The 23472-nt window shown below is 37.3% G+C and overlaps 2 protein-coding genes and 1 long non-coding RNA gene across 5 annotated transcripts in view; 2 read left to right on the plus strand and 1 right to left on the minus strand.

The window, feature by feature from the left end:
- Positions 1 to 248: 248 nt before the first annotated feature.
- On the plus strand, positions 249 to 14763 carry LOC112562297. Of its 3 annotated transcripts, none has more exons than XM_025235456.1 (8): positions 301 to 647; positions 1676 to 1808; positions 3195 to 5408; positions 9623 to 9739; positions 9894 to 10046; positions 10672 to 10861; positions 11250 to 11336; positions 11561 to 14763. In XM_025235456.1, the coding sequence occupies exons 1-8, from the start codon at positions 595 to 597 to the stop codon at positions 11683 to 11685; spliced, it is 3072 nt and encodes a 1023-aa protein (XP_025091241.1). In that variant the 5' UTR covers positions 301 to 594; the 3' UTR covers positions 11686 to 14763. The 3 variants fall into 3 exon arrangements, with proteins under 3 accessions (XP_025091242.1, XP_025091241.1, XP_025091240.1); XM_025235455.1 differs by having other exon boundaries at positions 316 to 647; positions 10669 to 10861; XM_025235457.1 differs by lacking the exons at positions 9623 to 9739; positions 9894 to 10046; positions 10672 to 10861; positions 11250 to 11336; positions 11561 to 14763 and adding an exon at positions 7482 to 9364 and having other exon boundaries at positions 249 to 647.
- Positions 14336 to 22035, minus strand: LOC112562301. The gene is made up of 3 exons (XR_003098838.1): positions 20794 to 22035; positions 19872 to 20068; positions 14336 to 15211 (listed from the first exon to the last, which is right to left on the minus strand). It is a non-coding gene; the product is annotated as an uncharacterized LOC112562301 (long non-coding RNA).
- Positions 15682 to 23472, plus strand: part of LOC112562298 (septin-2-like) — a 44293-nt gene continuing 36502 nt past the window's right edge. Inside the window, exon 1 of the mRNA XM_025235462.1 lies at positions 15682 to 15847. Within this exon, the coding sequence (XP_025091247.1) occupies positions 15833 to 15847 (15 nt within the window). The 5' untranslated portion in view covers positions 15682 to 15832. The remainder of the gene's footprint in view (positions 15848 to 23472) is intronic.

A 23472-nucleotide genomic window follows, 5' to 3' on the forward strand; every position in this document is an offset into this window, starting at 1 on the left:
GTTCTACTTTCACTGTTGAGACGATGTGGTCTTGTGTGATACGATTTAGTCATGGATGGCAGGGTTGTCAGACCGCCACACTCGATCCTACCCTTTTATAAACACACACCGATAAGCGCAACGGGTGTCTTAGGCGGTGGTGAGCAATCCCTGCATAGCACGACCAATCCATTCTTTTTACGATTGCGAGATATTTTTTCCTCTCTCTACCCCTCCGTCGACTCCTCCAACTTACCATGATCAGGACGGGCTTCTTATTTAGAGTCTTAGACTGTTCGTTATGCCAGAACCAAACCTCCACTGACTGTTGAGAGAAGGCGGTTCTGGTGTTCCTCGAAAGAGGCGACTATGATCTGTACAAAGTCCTTGATTTTATCTCCGTGTACACCTCATGTACCAGTAATCTTCTTGGAATGAGTTCCCAGCATACGACTAGCACAGAGAGTAGCTTCCCTTGAAATCTTTACTTCGAGAAGACGCGAAGTTCACCTACGCGAAACCAAAAATGGCGCGCCCTCAGATCCATAAATGATGATAATGCATTAGAAAATACATTGTCTTCTCGTGACTGACAGAACTCTTATAAACACAAGCATGGAGGAAATAGAGCCGTTTGTTCGCAGGTTGTGCAATGAAGAAGACCTAAGGTAGGTGGACGACGGGAAAAATGGGAGTTGTTTCATCATGCGAAAAACGCTTTCTTTCCCGCCTATCTGTGAAGTTCGGGCGAGTTGATCAATGGCATTTTATTTTTTTCGCAGGTGCAGCACGAAAAAGTAAACTTGCTTGACATTCGTGAGATTATTCGCATTGTGATACTCATCAGACTAGGGGGACTATTTTTCATTTTTGGGTCCACAATATGCTGAAGATGCATTCCATCTTTATAGTTTCATTGATTCTTTTTGTAAATAGTATACCAAGAAGCTTCGTCATTTAATATAACAGAAGTCGCCTAATGGAAACTACCGTTCAGGAGATAATGGTGGTAGCTGCAGATGGCTTTGTTTTCGTCTCTTTTTCTTTTCTTTTTTTTTTAAATTTTTTTTCTGTGATCTGTCAACAGCTGTTACGCCTTAAAATGATCAGGTGAATGTGATTAGGCCTAACGAGCCTTTACTTTGATGTGGTCAGGGTGGGTAGCCTAGATGGTAGTGCAGTGGTAGGAGGTTACTGCTGATAAGTTTTACTATAGTGGGGAAAAGTTCACATTTCCCAACAGGAATTACTCAAAGACAAAAGACTCAAGTTTTTTTTTCAACTGGAATTGTTTCCTGCCTGATACTTCCTTGTGTGTTTGTATCATCGCCCATTATGGAATACTATCTTACATATTATATGTTTTGAAGAGTTGTATTAGTATCTCAAAGATGAAGTTCATATTGTAGTTAAATAAAGCAATGTAACGTGATGCAGTGTGTTTTAAGACCCAGTTGAACATAAAGCACCAGCTGCTTTTGTTACCCTAACCCCAGTGAGTTCATTTGTAAAGATCTCTCTTGTTACTGAAAAGACAACATGGTTATGTGACATTTTGAATTAATATTGTGTTCCTTAATTGCAAGATTTTTGCAACAGATATGGTATTTGCTTAATTGAGAAAACCCAGTGTTTTAGCTCTGGCTTGTGATTAAAATGTTGTGTCCTTATCAATACTGCATGGATGGTTGTGCAGTGTGCTGACCAAGAAAATGGTACGCAAACGGTACCAGTCTCACTTCAAGAAGGACAGTGTGTCACCAGAGGAAAGACAAAAAATTAATGAAGTACTGGATGTTATTCTAGAAGAACTTGCCAGAGGGAATAAGGTAGATATCCTAAAGCTTTCACCTACTAAGCACAAGGTTATGACATGCCCTTAACGATTCATTATCTTTTTTATTATTAATATTTTGATTAAGCAGTTTGTCCTAATCTATCGTACAAGTCACTGTGATACTGTGAACTCATTATTATATGTTTACCTTAAAATATGTTAATTATTCAGAATATCTCTTTAAATTTAATTTGAATAGCATATAAATTTCACTTGTAAACCCCACTACTGACCAAGGAACTTTTAGCCCTTTTTAGAGAGAATGATAATCTTCGCTACTGTCGGCACAGTGGCAGTTACAATCATATTTCAGAGATGCTTGCTCTTGTTAAAAGTATACCCAGTTGATTACTTAAAGCAGCCATGATTGTGCACAGTGACAGGAATGATATGGGTAGTGTATTTATTAAGTTTCTGTGTGCAACCCGGACATATTTTGCATAAGTGAAAGTGATAATTGAAACATTTATTTGCCTTCGACCTAATCTGAGGCTACATTCTTATTTTCCTCCCCCATCACTACTGCAAGTAAGTTTTGTATGATAGATATATACTTTATGTTAGATATTGTTCCATTAGTAAGGGTATAAAGTGTGTACATTTTATTTATGGTCTTAACCCCTTAGCTGCCTCCAGATTTAAACAGTATATTGATTTTATACAAAACTGCTTCTCATAAAATTATGTTGGTGCTTTCTACATGAAATGTGGCACACACATTGTGTTGTTAATAAGAGTTTATGTAAAATATGTTGATCTTATATGTACTGGCCACACCACTACTATCAGCACCACTTGCCATTATCCCACATCCGTACATGTACACATGCATGATAGGACTAAAAGTTTTACTGTGGGTGCCCATATTTGTGGATATTGACAGACTGCATCTTTGTTTTAGAAAAGATTATTTTGCTTTGTGCTTTAAGTATTGTATAACTCGCTTAAAACACAAGTGCCAAGCTCCAGGCTACAAACTACATAACCAGACTTCAGTAGATAATTGATATTGTTTGCACTTTTTGTTCACCTTAGCTGAGTACTGAGTTTTTTCCCAGGTTTGGTAAACACCATATGAGACCTATATATTTAATTATAGGAAGCAGTATTTTAATGAAAGGTTTGACTGTACTTCAAGTTTTTTTAAATGTCTTATGCCATGTCACATCAGTTTGTTCATAGTTGAGGTTCTTTTTAGTAAAAATTAAAAAAATGAGCTAGAAAAGCAACTTTTCTACAGCAGCTGCATTTGATACAATTCGGAGATATATAGTTTGCCTTGTCTAGCAGGATCAGTGCTGTGGACAGGTACAGCAATAAATGCGGTCGTGATAATGTTAAGTGTGTTTTCAATTAACTTACACACATCTCTTGTCAGATTCTTATTGCAGATGGCACCACTGAAGAGAGTACAGTGTCTCCTGAGCAGGGCAAAGAAAATCTTTGTGACTACCAGAACCACACTTCTACCAACTCTCCTGCCACATCTTTCAGGCACAGGATAGTCCATAAAATACCACGCTCTGAGCTTGAAGGCTCTTTGTCAGGCCCCACACATTTAAAGCAGATTGGCCTTCCGCTTAGAAGAGAACACAAGAAAGAATCTGTTCTGGGCCTTTCTGACAGACACGAGTCCACTCAAGACTCAGGTTGTGTTTCTATTACATTTACCAACTCAGCAGACGAGGATAGTACTACAGACAATGCAGAGAAAAGTGTTACAATACCTACCACAGAAGGGAGGGTGAGTGGCAGATCCAAAGGAGACCTTCAGTGCTCACCTTGCAGACATGATGCTGCATTAACTGATGTATGGCAAGAAACAGAAGAAGAAGATGATGTGCGTCTCGTGTCCGTGAGCCCTCAAGTTAACAAATGTGCAAAGGGAAGTGTTTCAGAAAGTGTTCAAATAAACCAGCCATCTTTCCAAAGCAAGATTGAGGAGTCTGGTGATAGCGGTGATTACGTATCAGAAGGTGAAACTACAAGACCTCATAACACAGACAGCCCTTTGACTGAACCTAAGCTTTCTGTAGATTGTGTAAGGCAACATAAAAATCAGCATCGGAAAGTTGTAAACCTTCAGTCAGCTGTTGCAGCAGTCACATCCTCAGATAGTGACTCGTGTACTGAGCCAAGATCAAAAGGACTATATTGTGTCCCTAAGAAACATTGGCGAATTTCTGGTCTTTCGATAAAAACAGAGCCACTGCTTCCTCACAAACTGGAAGCCCTCGGAGAAAAATCAAATGGAAAGATATCTTGCAACACAAATTCAATAACTTTGTTACATAAAAAGAGCAAGGATTTCAATAAGACTGAACATGTTCAGTCGTCTCCAGAGGAGACAAGGGGGAAACAGTTTGCTGCCAAAGACTCAGATTACGATGCTTCAGAAGAATGTTCTTCTGTCTTCTCATCACCAGCACATGTTTCAACATCAAAGAATTGGTCACGTGCCAAACTGACAGCCAGACAAGCTCAAGATATTTTAGTGACTGAGCTTCAGTCTGGAGATATTCCTGCATCATTGTCAGGAGCACAAATTGACTCATGTCCCCAGACTTCCAACATGCATCCAACAAACATGGACTCAGGAAGTGCATTCCACAAGGTTTCACCCCTCTCAGAGGCAAGTAATGCCAGGAGCATCATAGATACTTTGTTAAAAATATCAAAGAAACGAAGGAGTGCTGAGGCAAAGTCACCTGAGAAGAGGCTGAGAAAGCAGGCTTTCTGTAACACTTTACAGATCAGTCATCCTGATTCAAACAGCGATGACCTGCCCTTGATGTGCATCAGATGGCAGCGTGACCAAGATAACTATGTTGTGGCCAGCCGACACAATAGTGTCAGATCGTCTAACGACACTCTAAACAAAAAATTGGCTCCACATAGCAATTCAGGCTCTGATGAGAAACTAGAGCCTTATAAAACTTCCAGAAACATGAAAGTCAAAAATGTGTTTGACACTACAACTTCTGAATCTAGTGCTCAGTTATCTGAAATTTATTTTTCACCACCTTCATCATCTTCAAAACAAAGTGCCAAAGGGAGGGGTTTGGGTCTAAGAGTTAAGCAAAGCAGAGGTGGGAAACAGCTCCAGAAGCCAAAACCCCAGGATGTATCAGTATATTCTCTTTCAGGGGAGACAACAGAAGACAGCAGTCGAAGAATAAGGAAGCACACCGGGAAAGTATACAAGGAGAGTGATCCATGGGAGGTTCATCCTTATTGTGGTGAATCATTTCGTCAAGCTGTGATAGTGCTGGAAGATGTTAGCATGAAAAGAAGATGTAAAAGTAAACAAAGTGTGAAAAACTCTTTGCACAGAAAAGGTGCTAGCACAGTTTTAAAGCTGCAGAACAAAGGCTTATGCCATAATGCAATCTCCAACAATATGCATTCTAGTGACTCAGATCTCATTGTTGAGATGGACAGCTCTGTTTATCACAAGTCGCCGATTGTGCAGCCACAGCAGTCTCCATCTGAAAGCAGAGTCACAGCCTATGCACCAATATTATTGCCCATAGCCCAGATGGAGGGGGAAATGGAGATTGTTTTGGATGCGAGCAGAGATGAAGAATGGATGGTGAGTAGCAGCTCCTCAACAGATTCCTTGTCTGGGAAAACCAAGATAACACTTCGCAGAAAATGGACCAACAGCACAAAACGAGCTGTGGGGAGGGGTAACGGGATGCATGATGTAGGCAGAGCGTGTTCTGATTTCAGGCTTTGCGGTGATCTGCCCTTGGATCGAACAAGTGATGTAAACTTTGCAGAGCAGGCAAACTGTGAGGAGGTGTGTGTTTTCTGATCAGATGCTCAGATTCCTGGCTGTTGTCTGTGTTTGCAATGCTGTGTGTCACTGCTTGTTAATTACTGTGGTCTTGCACTGAATCCCTAGGCTTCGATCTCACTTAGAAAATTTTTATTGCTTTCCAGTTTTGCCTTGACAGCAGACAGGTAGTAAAGGGTTGTGGAATGAAATTCACGGGTTTTTTTTTCTTTTTGGTTTTGCCCCCAACTTATTGATTATTTATGTTGCTTTCTTCCATCTAAATACATAAGCTTTTGTCTATGCTTTTCAAACAGTTCATGTTAGTGGCTGACCAGTTTTGTTTCCTTTTAATAGAACTTTATTAATGATTGATTTCTGCTACCTATAGTATTATTTTGTTATTTAAAGTATTGTTTGAAAGTTAAAAACTTTTCCAAAAAGGGATTTTAAATATATACCTGAAATATGACCTGTACTTATTACAAAATATTTAACCAAAAATCTGGAGAATATTTTGGAGCATCAGACAGTAGAACAGAATGTGGTGTCTTTAATTTATAAATAAAGTTTTGTAGTTTAAAAAGGTAAAAGTCAATGACAGTGCTTGTTGAGCAGTGAAGTGTAAATAGTGCATTGTAGAAATCAGAGCCCTGCACTCTCCTTCCATGGGTTAAGCCTGCTTTGATAAATCAGGTACATCTTTTAAAGCTGGGTGGCCAGAAGTTTTCATATAATTTCTTTTCAGGTATAGTGTGTTAAATGGTTTGCGTTGTGGAAATTGGATTTGGGAAAAGGGGATGCCAAAGGAAAGTGTTTTTTCCCTGTCCTGTTGAAATAGCTGAGCTGGTAATGTTGAAATCCAACTACTAAGACTGACCAATATGTAAATGTCTGAGAAATAGCAATTTTTAATTCTTTAGGATATTTTATTGTAACCAGCATGGCATTATATTAACCTCCTTTGCATTAATCCCACACATTACTTAGACTGGAAATTTAATGTGAAAAAGATTAACTCCTAGCATTTCTTGGAATAACAGATTGCAGCAATTAATGCAAGTTCTGCTTGGGGTTAACTTTTTTCCTTCTTCAAATTCTGAACCTGAGTAATGCTTAGGGCTATGCTAAAGAGGTTAAAGGAATTTCCTATCTCAAGATACACACCTACAAACATCACTATGCCTAATTAACATATGGTCCCAGTTGAGGCCTTTAAAATGCAAAGGTATTTATTCACCATTCTTACATCTTTGCTTTGTTCTTGACCTTCTTTCTGTGTGTGGTGATGTTTGTAGGCATATAATATATCGGTAGGACGGAAGCAGATGTTAGCCCAGATTGGGGAGATATTATACTGAAACTTTTATGTTCTTAATAAACCTGGACACTACATACATTAGCATTTTAAAATAAAATCCACTTGTTTGAAAATAATTGCATACCTTGGTTCATCTTTAAAGTTCAGTAATTATTTGCCTATTTCATTTGAATTTGTTCAGGGCAACGAATTCTTTTAAATTTGATGACACTAGATACGAACTAAAACATTTATAAATAACATAACTTTGATCACTCTTGACTTTCTCAGCTGTTGTCATGAGCAGCTTTGTGCTTGCTAAATAGTCAAAGTTAGTAACATAAAAATGGTAGGTACAAACTTGTGACTTTAGCAAATTGGACCTTTAACCTTTAGAAAATGTCTGTTTGACTGTGTGGTCTCTTTAATTCCACAGAAATTATTCTTCTGAAACCACTACAAGCAGGAATAGTTTCATATGCATATGGATTATATATTTGATGTTTAACAGTTGTTCTAGGATGTGGGTATTGCTTGTGAAACCAGCTGTGCATGGAGTAGTCATTGTGATGTTTCATCTGCTTCAGAATGGCTTTGGAGTAAACTTTGGTTGTGAGCTACACATTAACTGTGGTAGTTTGTCACCCAAGGATTGTTCATCCAGAAATGCTACTTACGAGGGAGAGTCAGCTGAAAACCCTTTATGTAATGGCCCTGTAACAAGTTTTGAGGAAGTAGTCTTTTCACTCATACTTTGTAGGTCTGTTTTACATCCATAAAGAAAAATGAGCCAATTAAAAATATGCTGAAACTTTATGTGCTGATATTTTCTCAGCCTTTTAAACCAGATGTTTTGTTGTGCTAGAACCAAAAATAAGTTGGAAACCGTTGTACATTTCATAACAAACTCATTTGCAGCGACACTGGTTACAAGTCTATTTATGTGAGTCATGTTCGGTCATAACTCGCATAACTAGGATCGTATGACCTGCAGCACTTAATAATACAAGAGGAAAATTATTGCTCCCATTTACATGAAGGAGCAGCTATTGTATAATATTGATGATCTGCATTCTGAAGTCATAAAATATTGTGATATTTATCGTAATGAGACTTCAGTATGACAGGAAATGCTAGTCTTTCCAGCATGCTGATATATATTTAAGTAACTGGTGGCTTTCTCCTCTCTCATTTCACACTCTCCACTCCTTGTGTTTGTGTGTGTATATGCTTTTTTTTGTGTGTGTGTGTATATGTGTATAACAGAGATATTGTTAAGCTAATTGTCAAAGCACATTGAACTTGGTGCCACTAGGAAAATGAGCTATAGCTGAGTCAGCTAGTGCAGCTGAAAGTTTAGAAATGGTGTCACCATTGTCAGATGAATGATCAAGGGTTGGACACAGCCAGACGATTTTTTTTTTTCCCCAGAGGAATCTAGGCACTTTTTTAGCAATAGAATAACTATTATTTCCAATAAGGAATGCAAAATGATAAAAAAAAAAAATTAAGATTTTAGTTGACTCTTACCTCATATTTAGCAATATATATATATGTGTGTAAAACTAAAGAAGTTATTTTAAGAAATGTCAGCTTGGTCTTTGTATATAAATACTACTGACAAGAAATTAGTAGATTCTTATGGTAAGATAAGGTTTTCACTAGTCTATTATATGGAAAGGAATTATCTGTTTCTCAAGCTTTTGTAGTTGGTAATTACATAAAGACAACAGTGAAAACATTTTGTCTTAGTGAAGTTATCAAGTGTTTCATGTATCAGTAGACCATGTCAACATCACCTCTCAGTAAGATCTGCTAAAAGTAAATAAAACCCAATTAGTTAAATTCCTGATTTTCTGACAGTATTGATGACAATGCTTGTGAGAATTAACAGTGCATCATGTTGTGGCTCATAAATGCAGTATGCAGTAGATATTCAATCTTTAGAAATAGTCATGAAATAGGCTTTTCCTACTCATGGCCTCTTTAGGCTGGCATACAGTATTTGCATGAAGATGGAAGTAAACAAGCTTGGTGACTGTCAAGTCGTTTGAACATTGATTCCTTAAGTTATGTTCAGAAGTAAATTTTGATGCTGTGTTTCACTGGATCTAAATATTACATATTTCATGGTCTGTGGTGGTTTTAGAATGATGTTTTGCCAAAAATACATTCTAGCTTACACATGTCATAAACCTGAACTGCACAGATGTTCTTTTTTTCTCTTTAGCATAGATGGATTAATCTAGTCTTTCACTTGCAAAGGGACTTCAGTCTTTAAGATATATCATGGATCTGCTATTTCATAGTAAAAGATAGGCGCAGCTGTTGGAGATTTTACATTGTAAGGTTAGCCTGGTAATGGGATATTTTCTCCTCACTGAAATCTCTCTTACATTAGGAAAGGGTAAGGATGATTTTCTTTGGTGGAATACAATAACAATCCCCCTGCCCCCGCCCTAAAAAAAAACAAAGTTCCAGCTCAAGATGTGATTGTATATGAAATATTGTGTAAGGTTTCCTCGTGTGCCCTCACGTCTCACATGCATGTATTTGCTACATCCACCAGAAAAGTCTGAGGCAATCAGACAGAGATGAGCAGGTTTATCAGAATTTATAAATTGTTTTAGAAATGCATTCAAAAATGTAAGTAGGGATTTTGCAGTTTTTGTATGATTTTTGTAAGATCTCTAATGATATTCTATTTTTTGTTCCTCCAATCATCCAGAAATCTAAAAGGCGAAAAATCAACAGACTATCGTCATCGGATGATGATGACAGCTCTCAAGATGCTTTGCTGGCTGAAGATTCATCTGGCGTGGAACAATTATCTTACACTATTCAGGTTTGGAGACATGCATCGTAGATTGATGGCATGCAGTGACTCCATCTGTGTGTGTGTGTTATGAGATGAGGTGATATTTTCATATTTTACTCGTATTTTTAGACTTTTGCCTTTATTATTGAGTTCAGTGGGATTGTATTTCTTTCTAATGCAGAAGTCAGATGGTGACTCTGATGGGGAAACTAGTGAACTGTCAAAATCTAGTGGGAGCGAAGATGAAAATGGACTGTCCGAATCACCCATGAAAATTAAATCCAAAAAGCCTTCCTCTCGAAAGCGCCTCAGAAGTATCTCTCCAGATAACAAGGTATAGATATATAATCATGAAGTTTAACAGAGCACCAGAAAATAGTCTCAATGTGTTTGGGATTTCAAGTCTAGTAAGCGTCATTCATTCTCCAGGTTAACAGCAAATTGTTGATTTTTTTTTTTTTTTTTTGCATCTTCAACTGTTTTTTCTGTAGAGTTATCAATGTATTGCACATTTTGAAGGAATTTTTTTTAGATTTTTAAATATGTCACTGTTCAAAATATGTTCTTAGCAATTAGCAGTCAGATGTCCTTAATGAATGCAGTACCAGTCGTTAGATACATCCACGAGATAATATTTCATAATACTCACAAATAGATAGTTATTGGATGATGATTTTATGATTTATTGATTCTTTTTATGAATGCATGATAGAACTGCAATAAGAATAGTTATTCTGCAATCAGCAACATTTGACCATGTCATTTTATAAAAACTTCATTTGTTGTCGTGGTCTGAAAAAAATCAGTGTCATGTTGTTGACCCAAAGAGGGAATGAACAACATATCTGACAGAATGTAGTACACATTAATACCATTATGTTGTAATGCAGTATATTGTAACTGTTTGATGTGGAAAGCTGCTCATTGATTTTCTTTCCTCACGTCACTTTTTAAAGCAGACCAAAACAGAAAGTAGGCCTCAGTCAGAAAAAACTGAAAAAACTGAACATCCTTACTTAAAACGACTGAAGCTGATATGTCGGAAAGTTGGCATCTTTGTGCGAAGTGACGTTCATTTTGCTGGCTGCCAGACAGACAAAGACCGGATAGAGCGACTGAAAGAAGTTCTTCGCAAGGCTGGGATGAAAGGTATTTTAATCTTTCTCTTTAGCTTGTATCTACTTGCGCATTTGCTTTGCTCTTATCTCTGCATGCGGTGATTAAGCTGCTGTTAATCTTTCCAGTTTCTCACATCCCTAGAGGCCATGTGCAGCATAGCTTTGGCGCATCATTCTATTAAATGATAGCTACCTAGACCATGATGTCTTCTGATTGAAAGCAAGAATTAGTTGAGAGACAGCTGAAAATTGTTTATATATATATATTATTGAAAAACCAGTTTTTCTATTCTGCTGTTTACCAACAAACACATTTTCTTATTTTCGTCTTTCTCTCTTCCTCTACTCCCTTCTCCTGTGACCTTGTTTCCTGTTATTCAAGTTCTTGTTTTATCTCTGGTTTGATTCTTCTTGAACAGGTCAGCCCAGTCTGAGCAAGGTAGACAGTGTCAACTTGAAAAAAGAAGCAGCTGATCTTGATCCATCAAATATCATTGAAACATCAGGTTGCCATCCTATTCAAAACTTTTTCTGTTATGTATGCATTTTCAGTAAGCTCTGGTAATCTTAGCATAATAGAGATGTGTTGAAATCTTTGAAACTGGTGGATTTTTAAGAGATCATGTGCTTAAGAGGTGGATACCAAAGTGTAGCCTCAAAGCAAAGTACCTATTATTAGCGCATATTGAAGTCAGTAGCATGATTGAATATACATATTTCTGCATTGCAGGAAGACCTCGTAGACAACTAAAAGGATTCTTTGCTGGTGAAACAAGCTCATCAAAAGTTGAGATTTCCACCCGTCAACAGTTTAGCAGAATCCAAGACTTAGTGACAGTATCAGACAGCGATTAGTTGTAATGAATTCTGTGCATGTGCTTGAGTGATTCCATTGAACATACAGTAGTTTAAAACTAAAATTTGTCGTGTAGTTTTGGTTATTTGCAATGCCCAGTTTTGCATTTTTTTTGTTTTTGTTCATGTCTTTGACCTAGAGATATCTCATGGCCAGAATGTAAACAATAAAATTGGTGGTTTTATTGTGGTGCAATTTCTTTTTGGTCATTTCATTGGGTGTCAAGTACAATATATTATAGATGAGGCCTTTTACTAATCACAAAACTAAAAGACGATTGAAGTCTTGAGAGCACGTGGGCTAAACATTATCATCGTTGTTGCTAGCTTCATCACTGTACTAATGCTTTTAGTTGTACCAAAATGTGTACTAACTTCTGATGGTGTTAGAAGCAGCACAGACCAAACTAAGAAACAGGCTTCATTATTGCTGTCATGGCTTGGGGCACTTACTTTCTTACCTTGCATCAGTCAAGAACTTTGAAACACATAATTACAGGGCTGCTAATAAGCTTGGAGAAATTATAATTATTTCACTTTTTGCATTAAGTGAAGAAGATTAGAAGACATCTTTTATGTTGAATTCCAGAAACAATTTCCCCGAAGACCTTTAAATTGCAGCATATATAGATTTGTTGCTAGTAAAGTTGTGTACTGGAGGATTTTTCTCTACCCCTTGATAACACTGTTGTTCTTTGGACTGGTTGCATTGTAGGCAGAAATTTCCAGCAACAAATGAAACACTTTTAGTGGAAATGGGTACAGTCTTAGGAAGGTCTTTTGCTTAATTTAAATAAATTGCTACTTTATTTTTATAACAATTGATCCATGCATCTGGAAAAAGTTTAAAATAACTGCGAGATTTACTCACAAAAAATTGTGTGTGAGAGACACACACAAATAGATGTATATCCACAAGACTCCTGACAAGCAGTTTAATATAATTTCTTATAAATAATGCGGTAAATGATTTTTAGGTAGCTAATGCAGTATTGGTTAAAAACTCTTGATCATAAGTAGAATGATGAGCGACCAAACAAAGCAGGAATTAAAATGTTCTACTAAGGTTTGTTTTTTTTTTCTAATCTTGCAATAGGTAAAAAGCTCAGCAATAAAGTATCTGATTAAAGTCTTACCTTAACTAAGTTTGTGAATGTTGAAGCACATCACAAAACAGTTGCAAGGCATTATGCTAGCTTAATTTTGTAGAAGCTGACTTCTTTTAACTGAACAAATTTTTAGATTTTTGGAAATTTTTTGTTCCTTTTCAGTGTTAATTTACTTTAGCAGATTGTGATGCACAGACCAAATAATTTTTTTTTCCAAAATGCAGCTTTAAGTGTTTTTCCTTGACAGCGAAATTGGAAAGTCATGCTCCTTGGTATTTGCTTTGACCATTGATAACATTTGAAAGTAGAAATATTTTTTATGTCACAATTCTTAACACTTATTCTGTTTAGCAGACTGTTTTTTAAGACTATTTTTCTTAACTCATTTAAAAGATTTTCCTCTTTATATCTCACAGTTGAGGGAGATGGTAACTGAAATTCTAACCCTTGGCCCACATTGTGTGCAGTGTATACCACCTCTCTTCCGCCTTTTTAACATCTATAGATTTTCTCTTTCTAGCTTTTCCAGAGTTGCCAAATAGAGTCCATAATATTTTGTGCAGATGCTGGAAGGTGTTTACTATATCTATCAAATATTTTTTTCTTTCATCCATCATAGAAATTTGGGTTAGTATTATAGTGACTGGCAATAACACTTTGACAGATGTTTGTTTCATGAATGTTAGAATGGAATTATGCCTACAATTTTATAACATCAGTACACCATTTTTGTGCCAATGATTAAAGTGGTCTGAGGGTTGAGTGACAGTAGACAATAGCTGCCCTTCACAATATGCCAAATATATTCAACTGATGGCTGCACATTTTTTCAATGGGAAAAAAATTCTCAATATTTTTTTTTCCTTGTCTTCCCATCTCTCTACCGCCTGTGAAGTATTAACTGCTGTTCACTCAAAATCACATGATGATACTTTTTCAGAAATAATGTGTTGCCGTTGGTGCAGCTGTATGCTTTGTAACTTCACATGTAACTTTTGAGTGTTGGTGAAAATGTTGGCTAATGTTAAGCCTTGAGAGGAACATAAATCCTTCCATTATCCTCCTTGTTTGTGAATATTTGGTTCGTTATATTTTGCCATTAATATGTTTTGAAGACCCAAGTTTTGTTTGGAGATTTTTGAGACAATGTTACTCATTATTCACTCTTATAATGACAGCATTTCTTTCCTCATTATCACCTTGATAAGTGATAGATTATCTTAAATGTCAAGATCTTGCCACTCTTTCAGCTTCTGATCTTTGACTAGTAGATTTTGCATATTCAATACCAAAGCCATTTGGACAACACGTTAACTTTGGTTTTCTTATTTAGAGCATCAGCTGTAGTCAGTAACACAATCTCTAACCGTGCAACTTGGAGTCTTCCATCCACATCTGGTGCTAAATGTAGCCCACTTTAGTCTTGTAGAAAAGTAAGACAATTCTTTAATGGAACCAGGCATGTCACACATTGTACCTCCTGTTTCAACAGATTTAATTAGATACAGGCAAATCATTCTTAACGACAAATTGTAAAGGAATTTTTTTTTTTTTAATTAGAAACCATTCTACGTAGATTATAGAATTATTTCAGTGATGCATGTGATCATGTAAAATCACAAGTGACAACATTATATCTTAGGTCAAAATATTTGAACTGTGTTTACATTGCCTTTGACAAGTTCAGTCCATGGAATATGTACATAGTGATGGTGCCTGTGTTTCATGAATATTCTTGTTTGAGTAGAAACAACTGCACACAAGCACAGAAAAGTTTTAAGCACAGATTTATTGAACCATGAATGTGTTTATGGAAGTGCGTGCAGTTTTTCTTAGCTTTATTTGCTTTTTTGTTGTTGTTGCTTGCATTTTTAGCAGATCACAAATTTTGTTCATTTCTTCCCACCAAAAGCATTCAAGTTGTGTTTTGAGATTCTTGCATCATTCAAAATTAAATAACATCATAAAATGAGGCATTTGTGGGAGTGAATGCAGTGAAGGCATGGGCATGACTTGCTTTATTTAATTCTATTATGTCATAGGAAATATACATCACCCACAAACATAGTTGGCAACATTAATTATGGATCATTTTTTTGGATTTAAATAAATATATACATTGTATAAAATTACACATGGTTCTTCTCTGACCTGTGGGATATATAATGGTTCTGTTAGTAATCCTATAACCTGCTCATCCCGTTGCCTAATTCGAACTGACTTGCAAAGAGCCCCAGTAGCTCATCGAACTACTTAGAAGGTCTATTGTGCAACAATAAATATAGTTTTAGTTTATTCCTTAATTTTTGCTCCCTTGAGGAGCATAGGACCGCAACGACACCTCACCAACGGACCTGGTTTTGGGCCCATGTGATTCCGATGTCCTTTGCCTCACTTTCTACTATTCTCTTCCAAGTCTGAAACGATAAATATGTATTCCATTATTTATTATGCGACACTATATTCCTCCTGAAAAAAAGGGGGAAACAGCATGAGCAGAAAAACGTGTAATCAAAAACGCAAGTTGAAATTTAAAAAAAAAGGAATAAGGACATGTTTAAGTTTAAGACAGAATTATTCTTTCAGTTCACCAATAATCGTTTAATTCCAATGTGGATAGTTTTACGAACTGATCAGTTGAATCAATTTCTACAATGGCTTTGAGAATGACGTGCAGGACAATGTTTCGTTCGGAATTCCCTTATCTAGCTTGGATGTGTTACCATATTTGTACGTATTTAATTGAAAAAATTAGAATGTTTTACAGTCGCCTTAAAAAGTCTAAATTTTAGTTGCGCAATTTTTATTTGATTATTCATTCATTTTAGCAGACGGCTTGGACAGCTCATTAACTTGCAGTTGTCTCCCTTACTCCGCCATTCTCCGATCCTGTCTTGGCGCCATCGGGGGAAAAAAAGATTGCAAAGCTGTTTGAGGTTACTTCCGTATGATATTAGTTGCTCACATTTCTCCATTCTCCTGATTGTTCCAAAAGAATTCAAGTTTATTCCCTTCTTAGAAACTCAGCGACCACAAGCATGGAAGGAAGACAGGTGAGTTCAGTTTATACCAAATTTGATGAAAGCATAGTTGTCAAAAAACATTGTTCGACCATTCGAGTTCGAACGTTGCGCCAAGTGCTTGAAGTACTGCAGACATCTCACCAGAACCAGGAAAAAATTTAAGACTGCTGAAACTATTTCAGGCATTAATGATTTCAGATGCTGTTTCGCTGCAAACTGATGTTTGTTTGTAAGCTGTCTTTGTGGTTTTGTTTGATTTTCGAGTGACTTGTTAGCATCGAGATCGAGGAACATGTGATCTGTTGATGTATGTTTGGTTCCGTCCCGGCAGGGCTTTGGGTCAGGGTAACCATTTTGGGCAAGAAGTGCTTACTGCTCGAAGAGCATGGATTTACGCTTGCAGATTTGGGAACTTGATGACCAACCGGCATGATTCACTAACTGGGAAAATCCCAGTTACGTGTCAGAGGGGAAGGGCAAAGGTTAGAGTTCACGCTTGAATCGGCGGACCACCCGAATACTTAAGGCTTATACACTTAGATATGAAAATGAACCGAAAATCATTAGATGGAGTTTTGACACAAGACTTTCATCATTACTAGTATTCTGAATATTTGTACGCATTTTCATTATAGAAATTAAAGTTGTGAGGTTTAAAAAATAATTTATTTTTTACCGCTACAGTAATTGGGGCCCTATGCTCAAGGGAGCAACAAGGAATAAACTAATTACATTAACAGCATATAGCAACCACTCATTGATTTGCACCTTAGAAATGTGTTTAGTGTAATAAGAATTCAGAATTAAGCACACTTTACTAAACAATTCTAAAATATATTAAACAGATAAAAAAAAGTTTACAGAATTTGAGAGAAAATAAAAACTGCAATGGAAAAAAGTACATATATATTTATGCTTCATTTGATATCAACATGTGTTGCCACTGATAAGATGTAATTTTTATCAAATATGCTATATGATCGCTGTTGACTCTGATTTGATGGTGTAGTTTAATGAATACATCTACAGAACTTTTCATGTGTCTGCTTATCTAACATTGTTAGACACATCTCACCCACTTTTTTTAGCTTGATCTGTTTGTGGCAGTTTCTTAATTTTTTTCAGAAAATACTGCTTACATTTGGTGTTTGCTAATTTAGTAATGACAGAAATTATATCCCCAGTCTGAGTGGAGTGTTCTTGACAGACAAGCTTTTCAATATCAGACTTGTAAAGAGGATTCTACTTTCTGTATGTGCAAAGATTCATAGACCAGAAGTTGTTAGCCAGGTCTTTTGGTAACATGCTCTTCATATTTGGTAACATGCTCAGCTTTATTGTGCCTACTATTGTTGATGTGAGAGGACAATTTTTCACACTAGAAATCTGTTTAGATGCCATCAAGCGGTCTTTCTGCTAAAATTCCCTGTCAGCTTGTAATGCTATGGCTAGATTTTTGTGACCTATCAAGGCAGAAATTCTGTAAACGCTGATCACTAATTTTATTAATGTTTATCATTGAAGGAAATATGAGATTTCATTTTCATTTTCTGAGAGAATCAAACTACACTTGCCATCTTGGTGCAGTTGTCTCGCAACTGCTAAATTAAATAGGTTTGACCAGAAAGAAAGCTAGAGAAGAAAAGATGCTGACATCAGGAGAAAGGACTGTGATAGATAAACCAGGACTGAAAAAAGACTGAAGTTGGCATTTATTATTTTCTTGTTTTTGGGGGGATGTGGTGGTGAAGGGCTGAGGGAGACTTAATGGGTATTCAAGACTCCTCTGGAATTTAACCCCCCCCCAAAAAAAAAAAAACAAACAAAACCTAAAAACAAGCAAACTCGAATGCTTGAAATAAATATGGTCATTTCCAAATATACTTCCTCAAAATTTGAAGATTCTTTGAATTTCATGTGCAGAAAAAGCTCACATAGCCTGCCACTCCCTTGGCACCCGGCTTCCTTGTAGCCATCCTCTCATCACCCCCAACCCATCCCCAGCGTTGAGTCTCTTTGTCTGGCCTCAGCGTGAGTGCCGTGTGTTTCATTCTTAACTTCCCCATTTCTCTTTCATAATCAGAGGCCGACAGCTCCGGCACAGCCCCGTCCCACCCCTCCCATATTGCCATTGGATGCTACATGCAGGAATGAGTCAAAGTGCATCGATTTTTGCCGGCTCTCATCGGTTCTTCCTGATGGAGGCGCGTCTTTCTGGCAAGAGTTTAACTCACCAGACACAGGCACATGGACTGCCATATCATCCATTGTCAGCCGGCAGGTTTCTAATTTAGGGTGTGGAAAATGGTGCAAGAAGCAAAGAGGATAAAAGCGGAAAATTATCATGTCATGGATCATCGGAAGATGGGCAGTACGTGTGCGTGCATCGAATAGTTGACCTTTCATTGCGCCCTGGGGGGTTTGGTTGTATTTTTTAAAATAAAGCAGGATCATCGTATCGTCGCCGCAACTTTTCACGTTGTGCAGGCGACAGGTAAGATTTTCTTCGCTTGCTTGCGTTATGGAGGTATTACGACAGTGAATAATGTATGCAGTAGACATGCACTTTACTATTTTCGAGCCGACGACCCTTCACTTTCTATTTTATTATTGTTTCTTAAGGCTGAGTACGTACTGGTGACTGTGTTAATAAGGCCAGCTAGCGTTAATAAGGAATTGCGGAGTGTAAGGCTATCGGAGAGATGACAGAAGTTCAATAAACGAAATATCGATGTCCGCAGACGACTTTTTGGCGATTGCGATAAGAGTTGTCGGCCCGCATTGTATTTCCACGATGTAACGTTTGTTTACTTCATTTAGTACTTTTGTCAACGAACAATCAAAGAAAATGAAAACAAAAACAAATAGGAAACTTCATTAAATATCAGACCATCTTAAAGCAGTAATTATATGTGAGAGACCAACACAAAAAACCTTGGTGTTGTCTTTGTATTGATGATACTGTTTCGTGTTTAGTCTGGACATGAGTGCCACAACAGTTGTGTTGCGTTTGGTATTTGGCACTGAACCTATCTTGCTTCTAGCTATTCTCGAGGGAATAGAACCAAAAGTCTCGTCGTGTTCATTGTTCATTATTTTACGTAGTCGCAAGTTCGCTGCTGAAACCGTTTTCAACTTCGCGCATCGCAGTTGGGGCGTGCTGCTTCAAAATCTACAAAGCGTGAAGGGAGAAAACGCCTTTCACATTCTCTTTTCTCGGTTCAGAAATTAAACTACATACGGCTGGTGATTTGTTTCCAGGCTGGGGACGGGGGGAAAAAAAAACCGTTGACTTAACCAAGGAGGGATCTACTGTCAGAAGGGTTGTCTCCCCTGCTCTTTGTACCTGGAGCAAAGAGGATACCTCACCTCCTGGAGTTTGTGTTTTTTGTTTTGCCTTTCATTGGTTGCTAGTGCATGATCTTGTGGCATCTGCTATTATAACAGACCCTGTCGCTTCTGGTATTATCGGTACACATATGTGGCGTTTGTTTTTGTATGCTACGGATGTAATCTCTGAACCTAAAATAATCTAGGGCCCATGGTAAAATTGGATGGGTGTTGGGGGTTGAATGGAAACATAAACATGCCAGAGTAAAAAATCTTAGTAGGTGACGGGCTGGGCTGGACGAAGTCTTAGAAATGTTTGTGATAAAACTTCATCCCTAGAACCACCTCCATTTTTCCTAAATTTAAATTGATTTTGTAATAATGTTCTCTCTCTTCTTGGTTTGTATCTTCAAATCTTGAAGTGTAAATAAGTGCACCCTTTAAAAAATTGTTATTTAACAATTGACTGTCATAAATAGATTTGCAGATAAAACCTAATTCGTTTCAATGGTTGACGTTTACAGTCTCAGGTAGAATGTGACATAGACATAAGTTTTTCAAAGGCCAGTTTTATACTGATTCTTGCTTTTTGTCTTTTTCTATTGTTTGCACTTTAAGACATTGCAGCTGGCTGTCAAGAGAAAAACCTTGCACTATATCCTGTGAAAAGAATAAAAACACAGTACATACACCAATAGTGATGTTTTTACCATGGTTATCTTACCTTTGCAAGACATTATGGGAGCTCAGAATGTTGTTGGTATGCACCTGCTTACAGAAAAAAACTAGCTCTGAAAAAAAAGAGTGACTTCCCTGAGTCTTGAATGTCCAGGAAAAGCCAGTATTATCAGCATGTTGCACAGATTGAAGAGAAACAGGCTACATCTGGGTTAATGCTCCCACAGTGGAATGCAGAGGTTCCTGAAATGTGCAGAGTAAGAGTTTTAATGCCAGTGTAACTTGCTGAGTAATTGCAATCATGAAATTTAATATTTTATTTGGTTGCCTTTTATCCCCAAAAGAAATATTAAATAATATCTTGTTAAATACTTTTAATAAGACATTTCTTGACGTGTAAATATCAAAAACAAAATGACTTTAGTTTCTTTCTACATCTGTTATAAACATATGTGGCAGGTCCATTTCAAAACATTTCCTTTAATTATTCTGGTAAATGATTCAGAAGGCTGAACTATTGCTACACTTTTGTCAATGATCAATGATTAACATTCTGAGCACAACATAAAAGTATAAATATTACAAAGATTGGTTAATAACTGAAGGCTGTGAAGATGACAGTGGGTGTAGTTTGTTTTTTATTATTGCTGTTCTCAGGTAAACATAAGACCAAGAAACCTATACATTTTTGGAAAGGAAAAAGTTTTAACTTCGCAATAAAAGTAACGAAAATCACCTTCTCCGTGCTTCCCTTACAAAGCCACAATTGTGGGCTCATAGTGTCCAAAGGATTAAAGAATATACATTTGCAAAGAGAGGATGAAAACTGATTCTTCTTCTGATGAATCACTGTGAAAGCCTTGTAGTATATGCCTCTTTATTTACATTCTTCTTAATAGAGACGTCATGATTTCCTCAGCTGTATTCTTACCTTAATACAGACAGCATGTCCTCAGTTGTGTTCTTACCTTAATATAGACATTGTGCCCTCAGTTGTGTTCACTGTGTGATTCATTCACTGGCAGTTGACATTTTTGTCCTTTTATCATTCCTCGTCTTACAAAAGTTCACTTTTAATTATAAGTACAATCAAAAATATATATGTGCTTTCAAGAGAAGTTCTCATGATAATTTTACCCAAGAAACTGACGATAACTGCTGCTGAGCACCAATAACAGAATAGTGAGTGAATGACTGACATCCACACAGCACTCCATTTGAGCTTTAGCTTTCTGGTGCAGTGCCTTTTTAAGATAACAACTGTATCTCTTTCTGCAGAAGATATGTTACGTCCTTTATCAGTAAAATTTAGAGTTGACTTCCGTAAGTAAACAAAATCCTATAGCACACTTAAGCGCAGGTTTGTCAGGGAATGTGAAACCTTTATCATCACTTCTGCGCTGCATTTGGTTTCAAGTGCATGAACATGATGTTAGAGATAGCACTCTTGTTCCTGATTACAATAATTAATTTTACTCTTTTTTTTCTGGCCTGCTTGAAACATACTTTTTTGAGGGGTGTGGGGGAGCTATACATGGTGTGGAACTTTAGGTACTGCAGATGAAGAGAGTCCATGAAAACTGACTTAAAAAGCTTTGTAGCATCGAGGAGATTCCAATAGGTGTTTGCTTGACATTCAAATGTTTGTTCCTTGGTATTCATTCTTTTTCCCATCTACAGTTATCTAAGGTCACTTGCTTAGAAGTCATGTGTGAAGTGAGACATTTTTGTGCTTGAAAATTCCATCAGATCCTGATCAACATAAGATAACATAAGGAGCAGCATTTTTCTTTGCGTTGATGCTTTCATTTTTCTTGACATCCAAACATATTAACAAAGTTTTCACTCCAAGCAAATGGTAAATAACTGTAAAGGATTTTATTTGATTCTCTGGGTAGGTTTTTATCTTCAAAGTTTCATGTGTCAGGCATGCTTTAGGTATGTACATGTCTGCACTCAAATTTACCTCCTGCACCTGATTCTCAGCATATGTTTTATTTTGTAATGAAAATGCTTTGACATTTGAAACAAGTTGAAACACCTCTATTCCCTGTTTGCAAAGATGAAAGCCACATTTATGTGCATATCTAGTTGGTCATTTTGTCATTCTCAGAATATGGAATCTTCTCAACATAGTTTCATGTGTCCATTTTTAAATAAGGAATAGCCATTATGCATGGCATATGGGCCAAGGAAATAATTCATCAAAACTTGGCTTAGTAAAACTTGAGGAAAACTTCCTTGCCCTCTGGATAATTTTTATTTCCCTATTGTGTCAAAGTTAGTGTGTCATGCTTATCATAGTGTTATCAATTTCAACCAGTATTCACTGATCTGCGGTTAATATTGATTTGTATTCTCTCCATCTTTTTCATTGCAGTCTGCTTATGTCTTTTATACATTCTGCACAAGAAAGGGGCACATGAAACTAAGCTCAGCTGTGAGACTTGTGGCATCCTATGTTTCATAAATTGAAGTTGCACTTTGAGCTTTAATTTTATATAATATCATATGAGCTTCAGAGAGACAGCAAGTCAGCACAGAGTTGTTTCTGTTTTATACACAATCTTTTATTCTGTGTAATGGTCTTCTCTGGTTGCAAACCATGGGCCAGGCTGCATGAGCCCTATTAATCTTCTTATGCACAGATTTCCTATTTACCAGCTGGTGATTCACTGTAGTGAAGGGTCCCTTTTGTGTCAAGGGTTTGGTGGTGGTAGTTTGGGATGAGGGGTACGAACACTCCATTATAATTTACTATCTAATTTCCAACTTAGTGTTTCTGTCAGTGTCCACACCTTTACCGAAATAGTCATCCAAGGCTGCACCCTGAAACGCAGAAGAAGAATTATCTAGATCCCCGGACATTTTCTCTGTTACTTGGTGCCAAGTATGTTGCAGAATCATTACTTAGTGACGTCAGCTGAATGTTACTGATTGTCCAGTGCTGATGGCCATCGTGATTACTTGTTTAGTTCTAGGCTTTATGCCTACTGCTTAATACACAGGATGACAGGTTTGTTGGGTGCTGCATTATAGATGGTCATAAGTGGGTTTAGGTGTTGGATACTGCTTCACTGTTAATCACTGGCAGGTGCCAGATCACATTTGTCATGAGTTGTTGTTGGGTGCTGCATCATAGCTGGCCACCAGTGGTGTTTATCACAGCTGACAAGCAAGGGTAGAGAAAACTGTTATAGCTCTCTCTTAAAAAGCTATATGTTCAGTCATAGAAGAAACCATTCTGATTTTGTCTGCAATTTTGATAATGCCAGCACTTTTCTGTTTCACTTTTCAAAACCCACCTACTCCCCTTCCTCCCAACAGAAAGCCTGTGAAGGAATCGAGTGTGGGGTGGGAGAGTGTGTCAGACGGGGTGGGTGGAAAGGTGTGTAGATGTGAAATGTTGAACCTATTGTTTCTTCTTCAAAAGCTGTGGAAAACTCAGGAATGTCGCTGGGGTAGACAGCATGGTGTAGGGATAGAGGGTAGGGTTAAGTTTAGCAACGTTCAGTTCGCTTGATTAAGGATTAACTAGGCGAAGAGAGAAGATGGAGTGGATGAGCGTAGATGGGCATCTATGTCTCTCTCGCTCGTCAGGCTGCGGCTTTCGTTCTACATCTGCAGCACGCCTCCAGTTTTTTTAG

Source organism: Pomacea canaliculata, linkage group LG4 (assembly GCF_003073045.1).
Source record: "Pomacea canaliculata isolate SZHN2017 linkage group LG4, ASM307304v1, whole genome shotgun sequence".
NCBI classification, from domain to species: Eukaryota; Metazoa; Mollusca; class Gastropoda; order Architaenioglossa; family Ampullariidae; genus Pomacea; species Pomacea canaliculata.

What these genes read in the sequence shown, in the direction of transcription:
- LOC112562297 (XM_025235455.1), top strand. Translation starts at nt 595, where the DNA reads ATGGAGGAAATAGAGCCGTTTGTTCGCAGGTTGTGCAATGAAGAAGAC. An exon ending in AACTTGCCAGAGGGAATAAG is followed by an intron (nt 1,809 to 3,194) that starts GTAGATATCCTA and finishes ATCTCTTGTCAG; the next exon opens with ATTCTTATTGCAGATGGCAC. An exon ending in TCGCAAGGCTGGGATGAAAG is followed by an intron (nt 10,862 to 11,249) that starts GTATTTTAATCT and finishes CTTCTTGAACAG; the next exon opens with GTCAGCCCAGTCTGAGCAAG.